The following is an 11181-nucleotide window of genomic DNA, read 5'->3' as shown; positions in this document are numbered from 1 at the left end:
ACTATACTTTTGTGGGACTCCTGGTGCTTAACAAGTCTGGCTCAGGGCAGTGACCGGTGTTTGTTGAATATGTGAAGGCTGACTTTTGAGTATCCACTGTTGCTTTCTGTATGCTTGCAATTTTTCAGAAACAAAATATTAAAGATCCAACTACTGCATTCCCACTAGTACACACTCTGCACATCCCCCCTCCATTTGAATCCCCATACAGGGGATCTTGGGTATTAATACACTTGAAAACTAAGTACAGGAAGGAGTCCAGGTCCCTTAGCATCAAGTGATTCTGAGATGTAGATCCTGAATCTTCCTGGTTTGAAGTTTTTTCCTAGATTTTGCAGAATATGTTAAGGTTGAGGAGAGTCAGGATCCTCATGCTTTGATCTTTGAGCAGCGGGTAGGGAAGGATGTGGGCCCTTTGGGGGAGGGCCAAGAGGCCACAAAGGCCACATAGAGTGGGTGGGACTCTGCAATCCTGTTTGAATGCCAAACTTATTAACTTTCTTTATCCTATTTACACCTGCCTACAACTAAACCTGACATCACAAACAACATGACACAGATTTAGTAGCCCAGTCTGTTTATTGTGGAGGGAAATGGGGGATGTAGAGCAGAGTAGGACAGACCCTCTCTTTCCTTTCACCAGGCACTAATGGACATGGGTATCAGTACTCAGTGAGGTGAAATGGGGCTGAGGAGGACAAATATTGTGAAAAGAAAGGACACAGGCAGCAGGAAAGTAGGACAGAAGAGGAGATGGAAGAGGCAATGAGGCAGAAACATCAGATTGCTATGTCAGGAAATCTTCACAGCAGTCTACCCTTAGTCCTTTCTTCTGCTAGTTCAGTCTGGCACCAACTCTTAGAGACAGGCAAAAAGAAAGGAGATATAGTGCCAGATCTGAGTAGATGTGGCAGATGACCAGACTGAGAAGAGGGGAAGATGGTGAAACACTCAGATGATGGGAACCTCTGTGCCTTTTTCAGGTCAGACTGGGAAGAATTCACATTTGAGATTCTTTATTAGGAGGAAAAAAGAGCAGCACCAGGGTTCCTGGGAGGAAATTAAATGAAAACCATATAGACACTGGAGGTCCAAAGGAGGGAGGCCTAAGAGATCACAGGGGTCAGAGGATGTGATATTCTCAGAGGGTACTGCAAGATGCTGGAGGTGTTGAGGAAAGGCTCTGGAACAGAGTGGAATTTTGAAAGGGAAAGATGTCAGGGTCCAGCCTGGGGAAGAACCAGAACTCTTGAACTGTTGAGGAACAAGTACATGTGGCGCAGGTCAGCAATGGACAAGCCCAGCTCCAGGGGCAGAGTGAACAGGGTCTCCTGGCCTTTAGGCTCCTTCCCAGCATCAAAGCTAGGCAGGGGCAATGAGAGGTTCAGGGCCTGGTAGAACTGGTGGATCTGGGGGTTGGACAGGGGCCGGATTATGGGTCTTTTGCGGGACTCAGGCAGGGAGCTCTGGAGTTGGGGGCTGAACCAGGCGTTGCAGTAATCATACTGGCAGCACTGGGCCTCATACCAGTACCCTGGCAAGTAGGTGCTGTGTTTTTCTTGGCAGCGGTAAGAATTGTACTGTCCACAGCCTCGGATGATGAAGCGAACCTTGTTATCTAAAGGAGATGGGACAGCCATAATCTCTAATAATAGCTTCACACAGTCCCCAAACTTGGTTCCCCTGCCATTGATTCCCCAAACCTCACCCAGACCTGATTTCTATTCTGGGCACCTTCAGATGAGGCCACAAGAACCCCTGCCCCTCCTTCCAAGATGCTCTGTAGGAAGAAACCAAGCCATAGCTGTCCCACCAGCAGCCCCTTCCTGGGACTTTACTCACTAATATAGATGGTGATCACCATGCATGGGGATAAGCTGCTGATAGTGCACTTCTCGGAGCCCGAAATGCATCCTACAGAAGGATCTTCTAAGAGGCACAAGTGGCAGGTTCGGACCTGGGGGACAGGACCTGGGGATGCCAAAGAAGGAAGGATGGAAGCAGAGGCTAGGATGGCAAGCATTCAGAGCCCCAGTTCTACCCCTTTTCTAGACGATTTTCCCCTTCTTCCCTGCCCCTGGGCCTCACTTACCCTTTCCCACTGTGAAGGCCACCATGATAAGCACATCTACAAGCATATAGGCCTTCATTATTGAATTCGGGAGAGAGGGGTGGTTCCTGAAGGATGCCTAAAACCCTATGAAAGAGTTTGATCCTGAACAGCAGGATGGTTTTGACAGGCAGTCTGAGGAGTTTGCTGTGAGTGTGGAGCTATATTCCCGCCTGGGGCAGAATTCTGGCTGGGGGAGGAAATTATTAACTTGGCAGGAGGGACAGCATGTCCTAAACCATAAAGTCTGGTTCCCGAGAGTGGGAGCAGTGGCCCAGACAGGGTAATACCTGGTTACCACACAGATCTTTGTTCAGTTGTCTATCTTTATCCTACACATCCCCCTTCTCTCAAGGGCCCATAGATTGATTAGTGTCAGTCTCTGGCACTATCTGTAGTCTTTCCCATACAATAGGGTTAGTTCCCATTGTGCTGGGACATTGCCCAGGCCTAAGAATCCCCATCCTTCTGAGGAGCATGTGTCACATACCCCAGACAGGGAACATGGATTACCACAGGATCTCTTCCCTCCTCTCTACCCCTTACAGTTCTGTTTATTTTAGGACTACATTACCTTAAAACCAAAACTAAAAAAATAATATTGCTGGTTAAGCCCCTTATAAACAAATACCCATGGTGCTCAAAGAGAACCAAAATATTATTCTTGTCCTTAAAACCTGATTGTTTCTTTTCTTTTCCTTTTGACATTTTATTTCCCCACTTTGCTCTATAATAAAAATATAAAACCAAATCCATGCAGCACAGATGTGTGCTGGTTTACAACCTGGGAGGGTGGGCTGAGCCATGGCCCCTTGGGTCCAACACACCACCACCATCCCTTTCCCAACCACAAGCACCAGCAGACTAACTCATGGCCTTTTCTTCCACTTTATTTCATATTCCCACCACAATAATGACTCCCTTAATTTAAACTAAAAACCAGAGGGTTCTTGAAAGGGTGGCAGCAAAGGAATGGAAGTGTCAAAGACTGAGTGAGGGACACACGGGGTGGGGAATCAGCGAATCGTCTTGACTGGGCTCTTGAAGTTGCTGGCGGCTTGGAGTTGCAGCTGGTAAGCCATCGGATGGATCTTGAAACCGTAGAGCCTGGCCAGGGCAGAGGTCAGAGAGGCAGCAGGGTGAGCCCAATCTTGGCCCTGCCTGCATTCCCACCTCCCTACCCCAGCTCCTCCATGGGCCTGCTCAATGCTTGAGAACAGTTGTTCCCAAGCTTCTGTGTTATGAATATTTGGGAATGTATCTTAAACATCCATTAAAGCTGTAATCCCAGTGGCTTGGGAGGCTGAGACAGGAGGATTGAGAATTCAAAGCCAGCCTCAGCAATGGTGAGGTGCTAAGCAACTCAGTGAGACCCTGTCTCTAAATAAAATACAAAATTGGGTTGGGGATGTGGCTCAGTGGTTGAGTGCCCCTGAGTTCAATCCCTGGTACAAAAAAAAAAAAAAAAATTCATTGAAACTTAAATTCCAGACCAGGTGTGATGGTGCTCCCTACAGTTCCAGCTACTGAGGAATTTTGAGACCAGCATGAGCAAGACTGAAAACAAAACAAGCCTGGTATCGTGACACACTTTTATAATCTTAGCTACCAAGACGCTGAGGAGAACATAAGTTTGTGAGGAAAGCCTGGGCACCTTAAACAAATCTTACTTCAAAATTAAATTTAAAAAAAGAGTTGTAGATGTAGTTTAGTGGTAGAATACTTGTCTAGGAAGTCACAAGTCCTGGGTTCAAATCCCAGTATAACATACAAAAAAATAAAACAACCAAAACAGAAAAAGAAGCACTATCAACTAGGCACATGCTATTAGCATCCGTGTTTGATGGACAAGGAAACTGAGGCACAGATAATCAAATAACTGCCCTACAATCATTCAGCAGGAAGAAGCCTGGTTTTGGAAAAGCAGGCCTCAAGAAAGGGCTATCTGTGACCTCCCTTTTCTCAGTAAATCCTCAGCCTTTCCTTTGACCCTTGGTGATTCTGTCCCTGCTCCCCACCTGGGCACAAACTGGTTGGCAGGTCGCTTGGGCCGGTATTCTGGATGCACCATGAAGAGCATGTGAGGGAAACCGGTGCCGAAGTAGGCGCCGTCCGTGTGATGGTGCCTCGATGACTTGGGTGTGTACACATCCATGCACTTGGGACAGTAGAGCTTCACCATAGCCTCGCCTGGGATGTCTGAAAGGCCTGGGAGACAGCCAGACTCTGCAGGCCAGGTCCCCCCCAACTCTGCCCAAATTCCCCATAAGACTCAGGCACCAATCTGCTGAGCCTCAGTCTTGGAGGACTGACATACAGTGCCCTCCTCTCCCTTCTTCAACACTCACCGATGGGAAGCATTGGCTGGTTCTCACAGTACACACGGGGACAGTAGCCAAAATCCCCCTGCTGGTACTTTTCCAACTGAGGTGAATAAAATGGAAGGGAGTTGGCAGGTAAGTGTGATGAGAAGAGGCAAGCCCTTCCTCAGCCCAACCAACATCACTCTGCCCCTCCCACCTCCCACTTCTGACCAGAAGCCCCTTCTCTGGTCCAGATGGGCCCTCTGACTCCTCTGCTGCCTTTCCTCCAGTTGGGCAAGCTGCAGAACACCAGTGCCATCTGCTATTTGTTCCCTAAAGAAGAGGCAATCTATAACAACTCCCTGTCCAAGCTCTCATTTCCCTCCCTGAAAACAGTCCCCTCAGCACAACCCCCAGTAAGATTCATTCTCTAAGCCCTGGCCCTGAGCTAAATTCCTTGACTGGGATGAAGCCATTCCTGATGGTGACTTCTTGCTGAAGGAATTATTTCCCTTATTGCTTCAGGAGGAGTCAAGTGGGAGCAGAGAGGCCTCACCATCTGGGCGATGCCACGGTTGGTGAGGATGTAGCGGGCGTGGATCAATCCATACAGCATCTCAGCTGCCTGCTCAATCAGGTCACTCTGGTTGGGGTTGTCTTCCAGCTCTTCATCTGCAATGTGGGCCGGCCAGATGCAACCACTTGTTTTTCAGCTTTCCTAGATACCCATCCACCCTTAGGGATCATAAGCTGCTCAGCTTGTCCAGTGCCCACCTTTGAGCCCCACCCCATTCATCACCTGGCATCCAAACCAGAAAACTGGTCCTTTGACCTTTTCACCAATTCAAAGAAGCTCTATCTTCTCTCCACACTTCTTCAGCCCCTGCTCTCTTCTCTCCCTCCCTACTCCCTTCTTAACACAAAAACACAAAGAAGTCAGTCTAGACTGAAAGGTGCAAAGCAAGAGAAAGAGGTCATAAATGATATCCATGAGTAAAGTGGCATTATGCAATGATGAGTTATAAATTCAGAGAGCAAGAAAACCATCGCACAATGAGGCAAGTCAGATAGGGGATCAAAATAAAGCAGGGGATTTGAGGTTAGGAGAGTAGAGAACTAAAAGGAAATTTAAAATCTCAAGAAAATAATAGGGATTGGAAGAGAAAAGAAGGCACATATGTATGTGTGAATGCACATGCATACACACAACAACCCTGAAGAAGCCTCACCAGGCTCCAGGTCCAAGATCATGTCTAGAGCTTGTCGATAGTGAGGCACCTGCTCATTGAGTCCAGTAAGATTAAATTTGTCCTGGATATAGTCTTCATCCACCTGACAGAACACAGAAGACAGAACCTTTATAAGAATACCCAGCTTGACTTGGGTAAGAAGCTCTAAACTGTATCTGTTCCCCACTCCCAACTTGGCAGAAGTACTTGAGTTATCTCCTGCCAGTTTACATCACTCTCTCAAAAAGCTTAGGCTTTTCTAAGGATAAGCAGGTATAGCAACCTCCTCCTTACACAGATATTCCTTTCAAGATCACTATTTCTTCTTCTGCCTCTCATCTCTAGGAACCTGTTTTGTCTTCTACTTTGGTACATCTGGCTTTGTGATGATGATGGACACTGAACAGCCTGGTGTCTAAAGGCTGTTTGAATCCCTTACATTAACACACAGCCATGCCCATTACAAAGATCTTAACATGAAGCATTTCAAATTTCTTAACTACCAAAGGTAGACACTACCAGTATACCATCCTAGTAATAAGACAGATTAACAAATCCAAATGTATACTGCTGCAGGGTGGCAGGTCCCCAGTCACGCCTCTTCTTCACTGGTTAGTAGAAAACTACTGGTAAGACCTTTCCTTGATGGGAAGGAGTGCCCATAGACACATCTAAGTGTACAGAAGCTGAAAGACATGAGGAGTTGTCAATTAGGGGTTTGCAGAGAACTCACTTCACAGAAGAATTCATTGCCACGGAGCCCACAGAACCAGGAAATCCAAGACACCTCCTCTGAGCTACTCATCTTCACGTCGGCTGGGAAAAAAAAAAGGCGGGGGGTATGGTGGTGTTATAAGTAAGCCCAAACTCTCCCGTCTGCCTTTGGTATCCTCCCTCCTCCCACACTCCAACACGGAAAGATTTGGGGCCACCCTTTCTTAAAGGATCCCAGGCCCTGAAGCAACCCTCTCCAGCCTCTCTTACACTTCTGCCACTTTTTGGTGAGGGGGAAATTCTCTTAAGTCCCACCACTTGTGAGAAACCGCAGGTACTGATCCACCTACTCCATCCACTCTCTGACCCTCCCTGACCTCTCCCCTTTGTGTCAGTTTCAGCAGGGCTCTCGGCTTGGGCTCCCTACCACCGCAGGTGTCTGCATGTCCTCCGCGTCTTTCCCAAGGGTTCTGAAGTTTATCCTTCCCAAGGGCCGGGTCCCTCCTTTCCTCACATACTGAGAACGGCCGTCATGCCCCTTTCACCGGAGTACCCAGATAACACCTCCGGCCCTCAGCTCACTCTCCCTCCCTTCCTTTGGTGATGGACCGGGTCACTTCCTTCCTCGCCCCCACATCAAGGCGCAAAGACCCCATGTGCCGCGCCCAGGGACAGGGGACAGGCACGGCGACGACCTTAGACTCACCCTCTGGACGGGGAACGGGACCGGGGTGGGGGAGGGGATTACGGCTTCTAAGGAACGGCGGCTACCGCTACAGCGCAGGCCGCGGACCCGACCGCGGCAGGCTAAGTTGGGGGGGGTGAGTGGGGGAAGAGTGGAAACTGGAGAGGGTGGGGAAGAGGAAAATGCGCAAGCGCCAAGGGTCGGGCGGCTCGGTGGACGCCGGGAAATGGAGTCCCCAGTATGGAGAAAAACTAGCGATTTGAGTAGAGGCGAACTACGAATCCCAGGAAAACCTGCGCACGACCCTGGTGTCGCGAGGCCCCCGAGAAAGACGTCTGGGGGGCGGGGCTCAGCGAGGCACCACCGGAAGCGGAAGCCAAGTACGGCGTTCGGGGCCAGCGAGCCTGGGAAATATAGTGGTGCGCTCACTGGACTGAGGGGTCGAGAAGGGGCGGGGACTGGGGCAAGCTGACTGATCCCTCCCCGCCTCTCTCACACCTTTCCCCTCAGGTCCCAGCTCGGTGCTACAGCCCTGCGGATGGACTCCATTCTAGGTCTATCCACTGGGCTCCTATTGCCAGTCAGGTTCCTCCTCCGAGTCGGACCCGCCACTAGATCCCCTGACGGACCCATGTTTCACCCGGGATTTGGCGTAAGGCCGGGAGGTGTGACCGGCTCCATTCTGAGGGACTTGGATAGGGTGTGCTTAGGCTGAGCTGAGTGAGTGGTGTGAGAACCGGGACGGCCCAGTGCGCTAACCTGAGGTGGCGCCAGCCATTCTGGTGTTCGTCCCTTTGGACTTTTCTATTTCCTCTTAGGGCTTGAATGGAGCGTTCTGCTGCGGGCTCTTAAGTGTGTTCTTCGAACCCTGGTCAGAGTAATGGTGAGGGGCAACGTGACGTTATTTCATTTCACAGCTTCTCGGCATTCCACAGGTTTCCTTCTGGCTCCTTAGGGCTTTTCTTAAACCGGAGAATGGTTTCCCAGCTCCAGGAAATGAACTTGTAGGTGGGGGCCACATCGAGGGCCGCGAAGGGCATTGTGGGGGCGTTATGTAAAAGTAGGACCCCAACCGACAGAACTCCGGGGTCCTCGCGCTAGTTAGGCACGCGATGCTTGACGCGTATACTCGAAAAGGTTCCAGCGCGGGAAACCACCTTTTGGGTGTTTTGTTGTTGGTGTCGTCACGCATGCGTCTTCGTGCCGTGTGGCTGTTTGTCAACTCTTTAGATTAGAATAGCGCCATTTTACGGTACGGAACCTACAAAGCAACGCAGGCAGGAGCCTTTCCCATTTTCTGGAGATACTGCAGAAAAATGTCACGTCTGTTTTTGTTTGGAAACAGGAGATCTCGAAATAGGATCGAGCAAGAATTAAAGGGCCGGTTTGAGTTTCCTTAGTGGTATGTATTAAGAGATTTTTTTTTTTCTTCTCAGTGCTGCACATTGAATCCAGGGTTTTATATTTGCAAGAGCTCTGCCATCTATGTAGATCCACACGTCTAATCCCTCATGGAGTTTTAGTAATCTTTACTAAGGAGCCGGGTCTATTATTCTAGGAGTCACTATTTTTACATGTGACCCAGGACCCTTAAGCCTTGCAGGGCTTTAGATTGTGGAGTCAAGTTTTGGGGCAGTAGGGTGTTGTTCATCCAAGGCCACCCTTTCTCCCAGCAGATCCCTGGAGGTGGTACTGGTCACTACAGAGGCCATCGGGTTAGGTTGCTTGTTTCATCCTTCTTTTGTCTACATTTTCCCAAAAGCCATGTCCAGGCCTTCCCTCATCACATTCACCCCAGCCACAGACCCCAGTGACCTATGGAAGGATGGGCAACAGCAGTCAGAGCCTGAAAAGCCAGAGCCCACCCTGGATGGGGCTGCAACACGGGCTTTCTATGAGGCACTGATTGCAGATGAGAACAGTACGCCTGAACCCCAGAGATTTCGGCCTGATCCTGTTAGGGAGAAAAAAAGGAAGAAAAGAAGAATGACAAGGGAGGTTGCAGCAGAAGCAGTGGCAGTAGGAATACCAGGAAGACATGGACAAGGCAGATCCTTTGAAACTGAGGACAAAATGACCCAGTGGATATTGAAGGCTGCCCAAGAGGGGGACCTGGCAGAACTTCGAAGGCTGTTGGAGCCCTGTGAGGCAGGGGGAGCTGGAGGGAATATCAACGCTCGAGATGCCTTCTGGTGGACACCTCTGATGTGTGCTGCTCGAGCTGGCCAGAGTGCTGCTGTGCACTATCTCCTGGGCCGAGGGGCTGCCTGGGTGGGGGTCTGTGAGCTGGGTGGCAAGGATGCTGCTCAGCTGGCTGAAGAAGCAGGCTTTGCCAAGGTGGCCCGCATGATCAGGGAGAGCCATGGAGAGACACGGAGCCCAGAGAACCGGTGAGGGGGAACCTTATCCCATACTCTTCTTTCAATGTGTTCTGCCTTTCCTGGCCACCCCACACTAGAGGCCCTAGAACAGCTTAAGGAGTGTCCCTATTCTCCAGGGTAGGTTGATAAAGTAATATACTCAAGTGGTTATGGACATATACTCCCTAGGTTTAAATTCTAACACCACTTATTTGGAAGAAAATGACTACATATGTTTTCCCCTCTGAGAAATGGGGGTTAAAGAGCACCTTTTTCATGGGATTGTTTTTAGGATTCAGTGAGTTAAATATATAAGTGCTAGAATAGTACTTGCCATGAAATCTGCACTATAAAAATAATAGCTATAGTCATTATCATTCCCTTTCCCAAGATCTTGTGAGGCTTGGTTGCCAACTTTTCTTCCCAATATTGCCATCTGGGTCCCTCTTGCTAGGTGGGGAGGGGCTTGGGTATAACTCAGTGGTGGAGCACTTGCCTCGCATGCATGAAGCCCTGGGTTTTAATCCCATCATTCAAAGCAAAACAAAGTGATGATGCTAAGTGGGAAGGAAGGCAATGTGTTCCTTAGCAGAAAAGCTGGAGGGATTCTGCCCCACACTGCCATCCCCCTAAGGCCTCAATTCTTCGCCTTTGATTCCTCTGTTCTTCTTTCTCTGTAGGTCTCCTTGTCCCTCCTCTCAGTACTGCGAGACCTGTGATGCCCATTTTGAAGACTCCAACCACTGCACATCCACTGCTCATCTGCTGTCACTGTCCAGGGGTTCCCAGCCCGCTAGCCTTCCCTTTGGGGTGCCCACCTCCAGCCCTGGTTTCAAGCTGCTGCTGAGGGGAGGCTGGGAACCAGGAATGGGGCTGGGACCCCGGGGTGAAGGCCGTGCCAACCCCATACCTACCGTCCTCAAGAGGGACCAAGAAGGTCTAGGTTACAGATCAGCACCCCAGCCCCGAGTCACACATTTCCCAGCTCGGGATACCCGGGCTGTGTCTGGGAGAGAGAGAGCTCCTCGAGTGGCCACACTTAGCCGGAGGGAGAACAGAAAGCAAGAGGAGAAGGACAAGGCCTGGGAGCGGGATCTGAGGATATACATGAACCTTGATTTCTGACATAGGTGAAATCTGATGTTGGTCTGCTTTGAATTCTGAACTTGGATCTCTGACTTGGGCCCTTCGACTTATGTTTTCTGGGATCTGCCCAGGTGCCAGATCTTCAGGTTTTGGTCGTTGGACACTGATTTGGTGAGGAAGGGCTGAGAATTGAGAAATAAACATCTTGTATTGTGGTTTATTTACTTTTTTGGAATCTGTTGAGGAAGCCAAACAGAAATCTGGGGACTACATATAAGTCCCACCTGAGCCAAAAGAGGCAGCCTCCCCAGGTGACTGCCAGTCTGGGTTCATTTCCAGATCCTAGCCCCTGCTGGATAGGTGCCCCACCTATTCTTTCAAACTTTCCTGAACTCTGGAATTGCCATAATTCTCACTTCCCCTAAGAAGGGTCCCCTGACTATTCCAGCCAATTCAGTCACTGATCTTAAACATAGTCATATACAATGTACTAAGATTACTAGTGAAAGACTCCCAAGCCTGCAGGAGGGAAGTGTAGTCATTTTATTACATTATAATGGGTGGTGATAGGGTAAGTCAAGGAAAGCCCTTACTCTCAAGAGCTCTGTGATACAAGGTGTAATTATCCGCCCTTAATGCTGTTTGAGCTGGGACCAAACCGGCCTCCCAAATCTAAACTTGTCACAGTTCATTT

At 49.5% G+C, this 11181-nt stretch overlaps 3 protein-coding genes across 9 annotated transcripts; 1 reads left to right on the top strand and 2 right to left on the bottom strand.

Moving 5' to 3' along the window:
* Window positions 1-566: 566 nt before the first annotated feature.
* Window positions 567-2829, bottom strand: Ly6g5b (lymphocyte antigen 6 family member G5B). The gene is made up of 3 exons (XM_015487444.2): window positions 2093-2829; window positions 1843-1971; window positions 567-1618 (listed from the first exon to the last, which is right to left on the bottom strand). Exons 1-3 carry the CDS (start codon window positions 2148-2150, stop codon window positions 1218-1220), a joined length of 588 nt encoding a protein of 195 aa, XP_015342930.1. The 5' UTR covers window positions 2151-2829; the 3' UTR covers window positions 567-1217.
* A 153-nt stretch (window positions 2830-2982) lies between these two features.
* Window positions 2983-7939, bottom strand: Csnk2b (casein kinase 2 beta). 7 transcript variants are annotated; one of them, XM_048805014.1, is made up of 8 exons: window positions 7801-7939; window positions 6376-6458; window positions 5643-5745; window positions 4970-5085; window positions 4645-4746; window positions 4459-4534; window positions 4129-4318; window positions 2983-3217 (listed from the first exon to the last, which is right to left on the bottom strand). In XM_048805014.1, the coding sequence occupies exons 1-8, from the start codon at window positions 7817-7819 to the stop codon at window positions 3127-3129; spliced, it is 780 nt and encodes a 259-aa protein (XP_048660971.1). In that variant the 5' UTR covers window positions 7820-7939; the 3' UTR covers window positions 2983-3126. The 7 variants fall into 7 exon arrangements, with proteins under 7 accessions (XP_048660971.1, XP_015342927.1, XP_048660972.1 ...); XM_015487441.2 differs by lacking the exon at window positions 7801-7939 and adding an exon at window positions 7063-7216; XM_048805015.1 differs by lacking the exon at window positions 7801-7939 and adding an exon at window positions 6784-6928.
* Window positions 7940-8237: 298 nt separating this feature from the next.
* On the top strand, window positions 8238-10707 carry Gpank1 (G-patch domain and ankyrin repeats 1). The gene is made up of 3 exons (XM_015487440.2): window positions 8238-8443; window positions 8804-9431; window positions 10082-10707. The coding sequence occupies exons 2-3, from the start codon at window positions 8806-8808 to the stop codon at window positions 10524-10526; spliced, it is 1071 nt and encodes a 356-aa protein (XP_015342926.1). The 5' UTR covers window positions 8238-8443; window positions 8804-8805; the 3' UTR covers window positions 10527-10707.
* The last annotated feature ends 474 nt before the right edge of the window (window positions 10708-11181 follow it).

The sequence above is a fragment of the Marmota marmota genome, unplaced genomic scaffold (assembly GCF_001458135.2).
Source record: "Marmota marmota marmota unplaced genomic scaffold, marMar, whole genome shotgun sequence".
Lineage (NCBI taxonomy): Eukaryota > Metazoa > Chordata > Mammalia > Rodentia > Sciuridae > Marmota > Marmota marmota.
Note: the sequence above shows the minus strand (reverse complement) of the source record. Positions and strands in the feature narration are given on the sequence as shown.